Source organism: Mustela nivalis (genome assembly GCF_964662115.1).
Source record: "Mustela nivalis genome assembly, chromosome: 16".
NCBI lineage: Eukaryota > Metazoa > Chordata > Mammalia > Carnivora > Mustelidae > Mustela > Mustela nivalis.
The window spans coordinates 3,055,881-3,070,468 of record NC_139035.1 but is presented as its reverse complement, the minus strand read 5'-3'; the positions used below and the strand labels follow the sequence as shown (position 1 = coordinate 3,070,468).

The window sequence follows — 14,588 nt, the reverse complement described above, 5'->3', positions numbered from 1 at the left end:
TGGTGCAGCCACTCTGGAAAACAGCATGGAGATTCCTCAAAAAGTTGAAAATAGAACTGCCCTATGACCCAGCAATCGCACTACTAGGTGTTTACCTAAGGGATACAAAAATAGTAATCTGAAGAGGCACACATACCCCAATGTTTATAACAGCAATGTCCACAATAGCCGAACTATGGGAAGACCCCATATGTCCATCAACAGGTGAATGGATAAAGAAGACGAAGTTATGTATTTACAACGGAATATTAGTCAGCCATAAAGAAGAATGAAATCTTGCCATTTGCAGTGATGTGGATGGAACTAGAGGGTATTATGCTAAGTGAAATTAATCAGTCAGAGAAAGACAATTATCATATGATTTCATTCATATGTGGAATTTAAGAAACAAAACATTAATATCAAGGAAGGGAAGGAAAAATAAAATGAGATAAAACAGAGAGGGAGGCAAACCATAAGAGACTCTTAACCGTAGGGAACAGACTGGGGGTTGCTCGAGGGGAGGGGGGTGGAGGCATGGGGTAAGTGGGTGATGGGCATTAAGGCGGACACATGCTGTAATGGACACTGGGTGTTGATGCAACTGATGAATGACTAATTTCCGTCCCTGAACTAAACTGAATTTAGATTAAAAAAAGAAAATAAAAAAATTAGCTCACTAACATTTATTCAGAGAGAGAATTTTATTTACTAAGCATAGTTACTAGTGTTCGAAGTGTAGGTTATTGATAAAAATTCAGCATGTTTAGTGAGAATATTGTTTTCTTCTTGTTGATTCTTTGTTTTTGAGGGAACAGAGGAAAGCTAGTATGCAAAATGATCCAGCCGTCCTTATGTTGCTAGACAATGCACCCTGCCACTTCCCTGAATACCAAAAATAGTTTCTACAGGCTTATGAAATGAATGGAACTGTGAGCTCATTTAGTACATTTTTTTTCTTAGAAATTCCATTTCTAAAGAGAAGATCAGAAAATGAAACAGTAGTTTGATTTTTCCTGCTATTCTTTCAAGGGAAACCGTAGTGGTTACAGACATTAGCTTAACTGCAGTTTCATTTTCCATATCATTAGTCAAGCCCTTAGTATTAACAGGTGATTTTCCTCTTCTGCTAAAGTGTGTGTTATCTATAATATCACTACCTTTTAGGTCTTCTATTCTGCTCTTCCAGCAAAAAATTGGATTGGAATACTTTGTTTTCTTCACAATTTCTTTCATTACCAGAGTAACTTCTTTGTTTACATGTGAGCTGAACCCATGTGGAGAAAACCATTGCCCTCCAAAATACAATACCTGGAACTGAATATATTTTAGAAGATCAAACTTTCTGGCAAAAATCCTGAAGTATTCCAGGAGCTTAGAATGGGGCAGGAAGTTTGGAAAGTCTTCAGGCATTGGAAAGTCACTGAAGCAGGACATTTCTTTGCTCGTGTTGGTGATGACAGATTGATAGATACTTGCTCGGCCTTCTTCAACATTTTCCTGAAGAATCAAATAAAAAGAGTGATAATCATGTTGCATTTAAAATAATCCCTTGGGATTATTATTAAGGGGCGCCTGGGTGGCTCAGTGGGTTAAGCCGCTGCCTTCGGCTCAGGTCATGACCTCAGGGTCCTGGGATCGAGCCCCGCATCGGGCTCTCTGCTCGGCAGGGAGCCTGCTTCCCTCTCTCTCTCTCTCTCTGCCCGCCTCTCCATCTACTTGTGATTTCTCTCTGTCAAATAAATAAATAAAATCTTTAAAAAAAAAATAATCCCTTGGTGTTTCACACTTCATCCAAACCTAACTCTTGGGAGACGTGATCCTCTTTCATTGTCGTAGCATGATGGCTGTGTCTGGGTGATGGGGTTTCGTACATGTGCTCCATCATCCCCTGTAACAGGGCCTAGTTGGGGCCCTCCAGTGTTGCTCACTGGTGGGATTATTACCGCTGGTGGCACTGAGAGTGGGGACGATCCTTCTTCTGCCACATTGCAGGGTGTTAATATCCCCGGTCTCTATGTACTTAATGCCAGCCATTGGGGCAATTAGGCCCATTCTGAAAATTCCCCTGGGGAGGCTACACACACCTTCCTTTAGGAACCAATAAACTCTGGGATACGGGTCAGAAAACCTAAGGGAGAATTTCAATTAAAATGAATACTTCTGGGGGCAGGGAGTTTTCGCATGTTAATTGAACGCACCATCTTCATTTTATGCTTTATGCAAATCAACCGTCCTCAAGTGATAAAAGTGAATAACATTAGTACCAATCAAATCTTAAACTTGAATGTAAATGTTGGTGAGTACGCTTTGATAAAATCGGAGGTAGCTCATAGTATGGTTGAGTTTATAATTTCCTCTAAGCACTGTGCATACAGATAATATTCTTTGTGTTTAATTATATAAGAGCCAAGTATAGTGATTCAATGTCTCTGAAATCAGCAGGTTCTCAAAGAGGCTTGCATAAGAACATTTAAGTAACGCCACCCGAGAAGTCCTCAATAAATGCTTCTGGGCAATTTGAGGCTAGTGTTTGAATATTAAATGCCAGAATTTATTCATCCAGAGTTCAGGGTTGTTGTATCCTTTTGTATGAGAGGGAAACCACTTCATATTCTAACGCAAACTCCCTTAGCATTCAAACACTTACACACAGTTCACACCACACCAGAAAATTCTCATCACCTAGGAAGCTGGCTGACCCTAATCTCAAAGACTTAATGACTAAACTGTGGAATCTCACCTCTTTTATCAGCAAAGATTTTATGTGCATTGGGCCTTGCTGTGTCCTAAGTTCAGGACTATTAGTACCAAGACGAGTTACCAAAGCTAAAACAATGTTTGTGTTCAGATTATGTCATTTAAGAGCAGTGTGTAGAGTACTTGCTAAATCAGTCTTTGTTTTTAAGGATTCTCCTGAAATCTTAGCAATGGTATCATCTGAGCCTTGATTCCGGACTGGTAAAGTTAAATGTGTTTTTCCTGTTCATGTTCAGAAAGGCATTTGGCTCCTGGCCTATGGTCAGCGTGAATGAATGAATGGATGAATGAATGAATGAGAAAGAGAGAGAGAAGGAATGTGTAAGAGAGGAGCTGCAAGTTGCACAATACTAAAGTCATACTGATATGTAAACTATTTCTGGATGTTTCCACACGGTGGAACACAATGTCCTTGGTAAGACTAAGTGTCGAACTTTCCTATCCAACCAAGGTCTCAAACTTGGAAATGTAGTTAACCCTCAAACAACATGGGTTTGAACTGCGTGGGTCCACTTACACTGGGGTGTTTGACAGTACAGTACTTAGGATTTTCTGATAATGTTTCTTTTCTTTCGCTTGCTGTAGTGTAAGAATATGGTCTATAATACACGTAACATACAAGGGGTATGTTAATCAACTATTGATGTTATCGGTAGGGCTTCTGGTCATCAGTGGGCTATTAGTAGTTATGTTCTGGGGGAGACAAAAGTTCTATGTAGATTTTCAGCTGTGGCCCCAACTCCTATGATGTTCAAGGATCAACTATATTTCATGAGGCAAAGAAATACCAATTTTTTCCTCAAGACCAGATAACTTTATAAGGAGTACAGAGTTGAGTTAAACTTGAGAGTCCTGGAGTCTGACGGGGGTTTATATCCTGATTCTACCACCTTTAATGGCTTTATAGCCATGGGCAAGTCACTTAAGGCAATTTCCTCAGTTTCTCTGTAAAACGAGGTTCACTAATAATTATGACATTGAACAATTGTTGTCAGGCTATATATATATATATATATATATATATATATATATATACAAAACCCAAAAATGATATTTAAGCACAAATACTGATAGTATGAATTTCCTAGTGGACAGAATATATTACAATTTATCTGTTTAAAATAAGTGGTCACATGATAAATATTCTCTTCATATGGAATTTTCTGAATGTCAAAAGACTACATAGCAAAATCAAATTACCTTGGTGAGCAGTGATTTAGAATTTACGACCTTTTGATCAAAGGTTGGACTGAAGTTTACCTTTGACTCTGTAAAAATAAGAAGGTTGTAAAGGCTAATCTAAGTTTAAGGAAGATTATAAGGGTAATATTTAATCTGCTGGAGGGAACAAGCTTATATAGTGAAAATAGATTAACTTATTACAAATGTGAATTACAAAAACTTGCAGATTCGTCATTTTCATTGTGAAGCATTGTGATGTTGACCTCTATCAATCAATATTTTGTTCCCAGGCTGGTGACTCTAAGCAGTTGGAAATAACACAGTTGGATTTCTTTACAAATATTCTGTCTTTCCAAATTTTCACTCTTTCAGGTGGACCTTATATCTATCTGCTCCATTGCTTGAAATGAATAAGACTGAAATTATTTTTATGTTGTTGTGCTACTGTTTGGGACAAAAACTGTGGTTCCCAAATGCCATTCAGTGCACTAGCTGCCTTATAAGGATTCAGGGGATCTTTGAAAAAATATAAAATGCAAGTAGGTCTGGTTTGGGCCCAGCCATCTGTATTTTAGAAAGGCTCTGCTACTGATTCTTAGGCACTGAACATGGGAACCATCATGTTTATTAGACCGTCACTGTGTTCTGCTCTCTCTCCACTAGTCTGGTGTCTCTCTAGATCTCTGGCTTTGATCACCCATGGTGACCCCCAGTTAAACTCCCTGACCCCAGTCTTGCCCACTTTCTGTACCACCTTCAGGGTAAAGCGTATACTCCTTGACACGGGACAAGAGAAGTGTCACTTTTCAAGAGAAGTGACATTTCTCATGAAAAGACCCTGGCTGTCTTCTCTTCTCTAGCCTCATCAGTCACCACCCATCATCCTGTGTCCTTTAGTCAGCTATATGGTGTGACTTTATCTTCTCTAAGCATGTCAGCTTTCTCAAGATTCTGTATTTTTGCACATGCCACTCTCTCTGCCTAGAACACTTTTTCTCCTTATTCTCGTGCCTGATCGCTGCTCCTTGTCAAGACAAATGAAAGCATTACACCCTGTAGGCAGCTTGCCCTATTCTGCACTGCTGAGTTTCCATGCTGCCCATAACACTTGTAAAACTGCACTCTGATGCGGGTTCTCTTGAGTATCTCTGCTCCTGCCGGGACATCTGGAGACTGCAGTGACTGCTGTGCATTTTCAGGACTATGAAACTTAGTGACGGAAAGCCTCACTAAAATGCAGGGGTGAAATTTTGGCCCCAACACTTCTGGTCAGTTGCAGACCCAGCAGGAAGCAATGGGCATGACCTCGCACACGGATGCTTCTACTCTTCCATCGGGAGGAAGAGACACTTTCCTCACCCCCTTGGGCAACAGCTCAGCCAATGAGAAGCCACCATACCTTGAACTCCTGGCTTATTTCAAAGGACTTTCAGTTCAGAACAGTCTTCCCAACTTACCCCTTTTCTCCTTAAAGAAAGAAAGAAAAAAAAAGTCCATTTGCTTTGTTCTCTGGACTTGCCTATGGTTTGCCACAGCCAGATTGCAATTCTCTTTTATTCCTCAGCAAACCCATTTTTTGCTGGTAAAATAATTGGCAATTTTTATTTTTAAGGTAAACAGAACCTAGTATATGCTGGGGATATCGTACAAAGTCGTTTAATATGTTGAAAGTATGAAAGAACATGTAATGTTAACCAGAAACATTTTTTCATCACTGCAGATAGGACTTAAGGATACTAAATGGACATTCAGTAGCATAGTGGGAATAAGTAAATGTTTTGGTAGTAGGATGCTATAGACTTTTTTCTGTTCTATTATACACAAACATTACTTTTAAAAAAATATATGGCAAGTTAACCAGTGTATATCTTAAGCTACTGGTGAACAGGCTTAATTGAGGACCATGGCTAGTATTTGATTTTCATTGCTTGGAGAGTTACAGATATCTAACATGTTAAATTTGGTTCTATTAAATGAGCAGCAAAGGTACAAACACTTAAGTTCTACTGTACGCTGAATTTGCTGTGTTTGATTCTGGGGATAAATTAACCTGGGGAAATCCCTGACAGTACAACAAGGGAAAGGCGGTCATTTCTTATGGGGAGCAAATGGCTGTTTGTTCCCAAACCGTGAAGAGGAACCGAGTTTGACACCCTGGAGTATGCCCGTTTGGCATGGGGATTATTTTAAACTGATTATTTTTAAGAAGCAGCAGGCAGAGGGGAAGCTCTGAAAGCCAAGCAGAAGTTACCCTTCTGTAAGAGATACCTACACGTAGAAGGGAAATCTCTGCTCGTACGGGTGTTTCTCTCCAGTACCAGGGTGCAGGGCCTGAGTCAGTCTCTAGGAACTCTGCCCCGCCCCTCCCAGGGGTAAGTAGCCTTTATTGTAGAGAAGTGTGAGGCTCACAGAAAAGGCAGACCACTCCGGCCAAGTGAAGCATAAGTCACAGAGGGCAACTGTTAGAGCAACCGATTATAAATTCTTTGAGGGCAGTGATTGGTCCAATTCATTTCCCATTGTCTGAAGCAATGCCAAACACCTCTTTTGTTCTGAAAAATATACATATTATAAAAATAAATTGGTTTGGAATATTGGATCTTGTGGGAGTCACATTTTAAGAGAGAAAGTAAAATTTCAGGTTTAATCTAGAGGAAAGAAACCAAGATGGAGAGATATTTAGAGACTATTATATGAAGGTAATTAAAATAATTGAATATATGTAGCTGGGAAAAGATATATTTATATCCAAATGTAAAAAAACAATGTATACGGGTAATTTTCCTGTTTCCTCTTTCAGGAACAATGAAAGAGGCAGAGAAGGTTAGTGGCTAAAGGAAGGTCATGTTTTCCTCTCTTAACACCTCAGTAAGATGATCAACTACGCAGGCTCAGGAATTACAGACCTTCATTTTTGTGCTTTTTCCACACCTGTGTTCCTCTGGACAGGTTGTTCATTCCAAATCTCAGCTTCCTCTTCATAGGTCCATGAGGATAATCATTATACATACTGAAACCTGAAAGGTTTCAGGACAGCTCCCGCCGCCCCCCATCCCCCAAACATGCCACTTGGGCATGTGGATTATTTTGATCTGAAAGCACTTGAGACCCTATGGGCTCAAGAGAAATTTTGTATTTCCTTAACCACACAGAAGAATCTAAATTGGGGGTATTTCCCAGAATAAGTGTTATTAGCAGAGATAAATTTTACCCGAGTGACCCATCTGAACCGTAGGACAAGTATCTTACTGCCAAGCATCTACTGTTCTTGTGGTCCTGTGAAGTGTATTTCTTTCCTCTGAAGTCCCAGAACCACACCCCCTTCTCTTTAATTCAGAACGACATCCATTCCTCATTTTGCCTGGCTTTGGAATTTACAGGGTAGTGTGGGTTTTCTGTGTGTGTGATGCCTAAATGTGATTTTCTCCTGCTAATTTGTCTTATGTCAGTTGACTCAGTCCAGTTGGAAGGACGTTTGAGGGGGCTGGAATTCTTGCTGCCCAACACTACTTTCTAGGGGTATTGTGAAAAAAAAAAAATGAGGATGCGTGGCAAGTACTTTGTCATTGCTGGAAAGATGCTAAAAATATGTTAATTACCCACTCTCCCCATGTTCCAAAACTGCCACAAGGGGCCGCTGGAGAACCTTTTGGAAGAATTCAGCAGTATGAGTTGGGCATGGGGCAAGTCTCCTTAAATTTTGTTTTAGGTGACGTCAGTGCTAAATATGATCAGTGACCTTAGAAGGATTGTGTGTAAATATAGAATATTTACTTATTTTCAGAACTGATTCTGGATGGTAGAGGAGTGAAGAGGCAAAGTTTCCCCAGGGGACTGGGCATGGTGGCTCCCAGCATCCTTTTTCGTTCCTTCTCCCTTTGGCAACCCAGGCTGCTGGTAACAAGACCTGCCCACGGCTCCCCTGGCCGCCTGTGAAGTCTTGCATCCTGTATGTTTCACACTGCTGGGAGATTTCTTGTCTTGTCTGAGCTGAGAAAATTGTTTGTTTTTTTAACTAGATATGGTTTTGGGAGGTTCAAAATGTGATATTGTTACGGGTTTCAGGAAATTACATACTTAAGCATTTTATATCTAATAAAATTTAATTAGTTCACACTGTAATCTAACTTTCCTTTTCTAATCCATAGGAAGGTATCTTTAATTCTGAAACATTAGACACTGGGAACTGGGAATAGGATAGGAGGAAAAATATTTTGGGGCAGAAAGAAATCTTCCTGGAATTCATCAAGTCATATATTTGACAGATCATTCAAAATAGCTCTCACCTGTTCTGTTGTCAAATTGATGATAATAAAGAAAGGGACACTTGGCTTTTTGATATTAAGTCCCAAATCAGGTACTAAAACAGTGACAAATTTATTATTAAATATTAATTTGTTATAACTTCACATTTCTTCCTTAGGTTAAGAAAATCTACCTGGGTGAAAAAAATGCCAGTGGAATCTGTATGTGAACCTAGAGTGAACAACAATAAAAAATACATCTTCGGTTAAGGCAGGAATAACCACCTCTCGGGAAAAGCTAGAATGTTTCTAATGAGCAGTTGTTAGTGTGTGAGGAATGTGATTCTAGCTGTTTCTTCAATTTCCTCTCTGCAAGTTCCATGTCCTGTATAAGGACCAACATCTCCATCCCTAGCTCTGATTGTGTTTGCATAGTTGAATGAATAGATTTTTTAAAATTCAGTAATTGTGCAATTTGTTTGCCGAACTTGTCTCATCCTAGGATTCATTTGGGTCTCCTGTTAAAAATAGGTTCCTCTCGGGCACCTGGGTGGCTCAGTGGGTTAAAGCCTCTGCTTTCAGCTCAGGTCATGATCCCAGGGTCCTGGGATCGAGCCCCACATCAGGCTCTCTGCTCAGCAGGGAGCCTGCTTCCTCCTCTCTCTCTGCCTGCCTCTCTGCCTACTTGTGATCTCTGTCTGTCAAGTAAATAAATAAAATCTTAAAAAAAAAATAGGTTCCTCTCCTCAAAAGATTTTGATTCAGTAAGTCCAGTCTGGTGTTAAGTATCTTTATTTATTTAATTAATCTATTTGGTGTTAAGTATCTTTAAAAAACTCTATGGGTGTGTATTATAGTCATAGACATTTGAGAAACGTGAGGTTAAAAAATCTGTTTTGGCATAAAATTCAGTTCAGACTGGCAAAAAGCCCATGTGCTAGATGCCATGCCTTCCCCCTAACTGGTTGGCTTCTAGGCAGACCCTCTGGATGGTGTCTGCTGATACCAGCATCTGCTTTTAGCATATTAAACCTTTTGCTTCTTCTTCTTCTTCTTCTTTTAAGATTGTATTTACTTATGACAGAGATAGTGAGAGAGGGAACACAAGCACAAGGGAGCTGGAGAAGGAGAAGCAAGCTCCCCGCTGAGCAGGGAGCCCCATGTGGGATTTGATCCCAGGATGCTGGGATCATGATCTGAGCCAAAGTAGACGCTTAACCACCGAGCCATCCAGGTGCCCCTAAACCTTTTGCTTCGGTCTAGAGTGTTCTCGCCTGTTCGATCCTTCACTTAGATGTACCTGATATACATTCCTAAAGTTATTGCTCTGGAGTGCTGAGCTGGAACTTTTCTTTAAACTCTTTGAGCAAAAATGCAAGTTGGGCATGGTTGTAAGGAGAGGGTTAGCTGTTTAGAAGTCATAGACACCTGAGTTTGAATACCAGTTCTTCTAAGCTGTGTAACCATGATCAAGTTACTTAACTTCCCTCAGTTTCTGTTTGCTTAGTCTATAAAATATAAATATAGTTATTGTAACTAACATTTATTGCACTCTAAGTTTTTTACATGACTTATCTCCCTTAATCTTCAAAACAGCACTGTGAAATAATTACACTGTTCTATTACTATCCCAGTTACACTTAGAAAACGGACACAGGCTTGTAAATAAGTTTGCCCAAGATCTCACACTTAGGAGGTGGCAGGCTTGTCCTTAAACTCAAAAGACCATAGGAAAGAAAAACGATGAATCTATACAGCTGTCTATCTATATATCTTTCTGATTTTTATCTAAAATCGGATGAGTGGACAGCATTATCAATTTTTAGGTTTGGCTAATAGAATGAATTGAATGAATATATTTAATAGTATCTTTTTATTTTACTTTGTTTTTCTTAATGACTTATTTATCTGAGAGAGAGAAGGCGTGCACAAGCAGGAGGGGCAGAAGGAGTAGGAAGCTCAGGCAGACCCCACGCTGCCTGTGGAGCCCGACAACGAGGCTCATCTCACGACCCTGAGATCAAAAACCTGAGCTGAAACAGAGTTGGACGCTTAACCGACTGTGCCCCCAAGGCACGATAATATCTTTAAAGAGTTTCCTGGCAGTCACCCTTGAGTGTCATCAATAAAGCTAAGCAAACAATGTTTGCTTGTCAGATAAAGACAGTCGGTGGTAATAAGAGCACACTCTCTGAAAAAGCATCTGCTCAGTGATTGGAATACTGTGGCATCTTGAAGAGAGTCCCTGACACTCCTGTTTCATGGTATGTTCCCCAATATTAGTATGTGGCTTTGAGAATCACAAGAATGTGGGCTGCAAGACAGTTGCAGGTTCCGTATGGAAAGGTCCTCTACATGCCCGGCTGGGTCAGGATGATGATCTGGGCGAGATGACAGCCCATTTCTGTAGTTCCTGTGTGGCGGCATGAAATAAGTCTAATCAAAGTTGCTTAGGAAATCCCCAGTAAGGCCCATCTGTCAGCACAGTCTGTTCGGGAAACAGGAAGATTTCACTTACTTTGAACCTCCACAGCCCTCCAATATCTTCAGTCCGCTCAAAGCAAGTGGGCTCCAGTCCCTCGTCCACACAGCACTTCAGAGAGACCAGGCCACTGACCCCAGCTCCAATCACGGCCACCTTCTTCGCCATGGTCTTCTGTTAAGGAGTGGATCAATCAATATTGCTTCGCTGGGACAAGAGGGTAAGAAAGCCCTCACGATGTGGTCAGTAATTAACTGTAGCAGCAAGTATAATAAGTAGCAATAACTTAATAAATCACCTCACTAGTCAGGTCACAATTCGCTGCAGACTTTGTTTATGATGTCTTGGTTTAGTATTTAAAACCAACCCATTTAATAATGCCAAACCATTTAATAACAGCCATAGGAGCCAAATCTCATTACAGTCTTTGGAGTGCTGAGCTTTTCCTTACCTTTCTTTTGCCTTTTGGTGCTGTCCCTTCTACAGGATAGTTTTCTCTGTTGGGTGTGGGCTCAGAGGCAGTCAGAGTGCTTTAAAAAAATGTTGGGGGAGGCCCTGAAAAATGGGAGGAGCTTCCTGCTCCTTCAGCGTTTTGCAAACTAAAACTCCCCAGCCTTCCTTAGGAGTTCTGAGATTAAGCAAGACGCTCATGTTCTTAGGTCCAGGGTAATAATCTTTACAGTGACACCATCATACACTTACACATATATGCATAGTATAAAACACCTTTTTATAATGGAGGTGACCAATGTTCATCAACCAGGCTGCAAATATGAATAAATATACAAAGAAGTTAAAATTATCCCTAAACCCACCATACAGAGATAATTATAACCAACATGGATATTTTGGTATATCTTTCCAGACATTTGTCTGTCTACCCATATACACACCTGAACAAAAATGGAATGACACTCTGTTATTCTCAATTTGATTTTTCACTTTCTAGTATATCAATATCTTTATATCTATAGCAACACTTTAAAGGTTTGTGAATTCTGTTTAGTTGATGGGTTAGTTATCTGTCTAAAAAATATTCATTACTCTGAGTTAGGCACCATTTTTGGCATATGATTGTACCCAGATGAGTGAAACAGATTATGTTCCTGGTCTCCTAGAATTTACATTCCTGTTCTGGCCTGGCTGTCTTAAACTTGACAACATCTGGATCTGTGCATGCCACCGTCAATGTTCCTAGATAGCTTACCCTGCCCAGACCTATATCTCAACTTGATGTTTCTGCTTGTGTGTGTACTGGTTGAGATGAACCTCTTGGACTGCCAAGATCTTCCTGTCCATTGGCCTCTTTTTGACTTGATATAGAAATGACTTATTTTTCATAATTAAAACTTCTTTCTATTTTGGATAATTTCCTTTTGCTTATAATCTCAGTTATTAACACTAACATTAATTAAGAAGCCCAAATCAAGGAGATGGAAAACCTTTGTATACCTTGGATATTGTCTAAATGAGAGATAACAGATTTTGTTCTTCAACAAGACCAGTAGATCTAAGAACTCTGAGATTTTTTTAAACATAAATTCATTCAACAAATATTTATCAAACATGTCTTAGGTATCAAACGTTTCTAAAAGCTACAGACACAGAAATGAACAGAAGAAAGAATACTCCCTACCTTCATGGAGCTTGCCTTTTAGTGAAGGGAGTCAGGTAAGCAGTTAATAAAACAGAATAAACAAGTAGAATAGCTGGTGATAAGGGTTCAGGAGGAAAATAAAGCAGAAAAGTGAGGTCTGAGATGTAGGAGTGGAGGATAGTTTGATAATTTTTTTTAAAAAGATTTTATTTTTTGACAGATAGATCACAAGTAGGCAGAGAGGCAGGCAGAGGGGGAGGGGGGAAGCAGGCTCCCTGCTGAGCAGAGAGCCCGATGCGGGGCTGATTCAGGGCTCCATGTGGGGCTCAATCCTAGGACCTTGAGATCATGACCTGAGCCGAAGGCAGAGGCTTTAACCCTCTGAGCCACCCAGGCGCCCCCCCTAGTTTGATAGTTTTAAATAGGGTATTCAGGAATCATTATTTTTCTGAAATTTCCCCAATTGAATTGGATCCTGATAAAAGTCTTACTCTGTCAAATAGAGCAACTCCATGACAAGAGTAAAAGACACAACAAAGATGATCAATGACCACAGAATTAAGGAGCTTTAAAAGAAAGAAAGAAAGATCCATTACCTCACCCATCTACGTTACCTCACCCATCTACCTGGTCTGGGCCCTGCAGTCACTTCCCCGAGCTATTCCTGAAAGAGTCCAAGATCCCTCAATTATGGCTACTCTCATAAGAACAATGTATATATCAACTGTCATATCTCTTCCTCCTTTAATTTTAACTTTCTATTATTTATTTAAACAGAAAATTTCTTCTTAAGATCATGATTCTTAAACAACACAGTAAGCCACCTAGACTGAACAGACATGTACAAAACATCCATCCAATGAAAAGAGCATAAGTGCTCTTCCCAAGTCTACATGGGACATTCTCCAGAATAGAGTATATGTTAGGCACACATTAAGTCTCAACAGATTTAAGAAGATAAATGTGATAAAAAATATCTTCTCATTAGAGAAGTTGTGGTTACACAATGGGATGAATTTAGAAATAAATAAATAAAGCCAGACAATTCACAAAATTATGGAAATCAACACATTTTAAACAACCAGTGGCTCAAAGAAGAAACCACAAGAGAAATTAGAAAGTACTTAGAGACAAATGAAAATAAAACAACATACCAGAACTTATGGGACACAGCAAAAGTGGTGCTAAGGGGGGAATTTATAGCTATAGATGCTTACATTAAAAAATTAGATCTCAAATAAAAAACCTAACTTTATAACTTAAGGAAGTAGAAAAGAGAAGAACAATCTAAACCCAAAGCCAGCAGAAGGAAGGAAATAATAAAGATTAGAGCAGAGATAAATGAAATATATATGAAATAAGAGAATAAAAACAGTAATGAAAATCAATGAAACCAAAAGTTGGTTTTTTGAGAAGATCAACAAAATTGACAAACATTTAGCTAAATCAACTAAGAAAGAAAAAGAAAGACAAGAAGGGAGAATACTCAAATTACTAAAATCAGAAATGAAATGAGGGATTACTATATATTCTACAGAAATAAGAAAAATTGTAAGATAGTGGTATGAACAATTGTGTGGGAAAAAATTGGATAACCTAGATGAAATGGACACATCCCTACAAACAAAAAAACTACCAATTGTAAATCACAAAGAAATAGACAAATGGACATCAGAAAAGAAAAAGAAAAGCCTAAGACTTGACGGCTTCACTGATGAATTCTACCAAACATTTAAAGAACTAATCCAATCCTTCTCCAACTTTCCTAAAAAATTGAAGAGGTGGGAACACTTCATAACTTATTCTATGAGGTCAGAATTACCCCAAATGCTAAAGCCAAAGACAGTACAAAAAAAGAAAACTACAGATCAGTATCCTTTATGAACATTGATGCAAAAATCCTCAATAAAGTACTAGCAAATAATTCAGAAGCATATTAAAAGGATTATACTCTATGATTAAGTGGGATTTATTCCCCAAATGCAAGTATGGTATAGCATGTTCAAATTGATCAGTGTAACAGACCACATCAAAAAACAAAGGAGAGAAAACATGATTATCTCAGTTGATGCAGAAAAAGTATTTGACAAAATTCAACACACTTTCATGACAAAAACACTAAAAAAGATAGGAGTAAAAGGAAACAGTCACCACATGTCAAAACTGTGTATGAAAATCCTATAGCAAACATAATACTCAACTGTGGAAGACTGAAAGTTTTCCCTCTAAGATCAGGAACAAGGCAAGGATGCCTCTTTTCACCACTTCTGTGTAACATAGTCCTGGAAGTTCTAACCATGACAATTACTTAAGAAAAGTAAATAAAAGATATATAAATAGTTAA

General features: G+C 39.1%; 1 protein-coding gene and 2 long non-coding RNA genes across 3 annotated transcripts in view; 2 read left to right on the top strand and 1 right to left on the bottom strand.

The window, feature by feature from the left end:
• The window catches only part of LOC309849846, a 5,152-nt gene extending 3,818 nt beyond the window's left edge, over nucleotides 1–1,334 (top strand). The window contains exon 3 of the long non-coding RNA XR_014303943.1: nucleotides 1,222–1,334. This is a non-coding gene — a long non-coding RNA (uncharacterized lncRNA). The remainder of the gene's footprint in view (nucleotides 1–1,221) is intronic.
• FMO2 (flavin containing dimethylaniline monoxygenase 2) overlaps nucleotides 1–10,815 on the bottom strand; it is a gene marked incomplete at its 5' end in the record, with an annotated part of 25,816 nt that extends 15,001 nt beyond the window's left edge. The window contains 2 exons of the mRNA XM_082702745.1: nucleotides 1,291–1,479; nucleotides 10,684–10,815. Of these exons, the coding sequence (XP_082558871.1) occupies nucleotides 1,291–1,479; nucleotides 10,684–10,815 (321 nt within the window). The remainder of the gene's footprint in view (nucleotides 1–1,290; nucleotides 1,480–10,683) is intronic.
• LOC309849847 lies at nucleotides 10,699–14,588 on the top strand. Its single transcript, XR_014303944.1, has 3 exons — nucleotides 10,699–10,867; nucleotides 12,223–12,318; nucleotides 13,022–14,588. It is a non-coding gene; the product is annotated as an uncharacterized lncRNA (long non-coding RNA).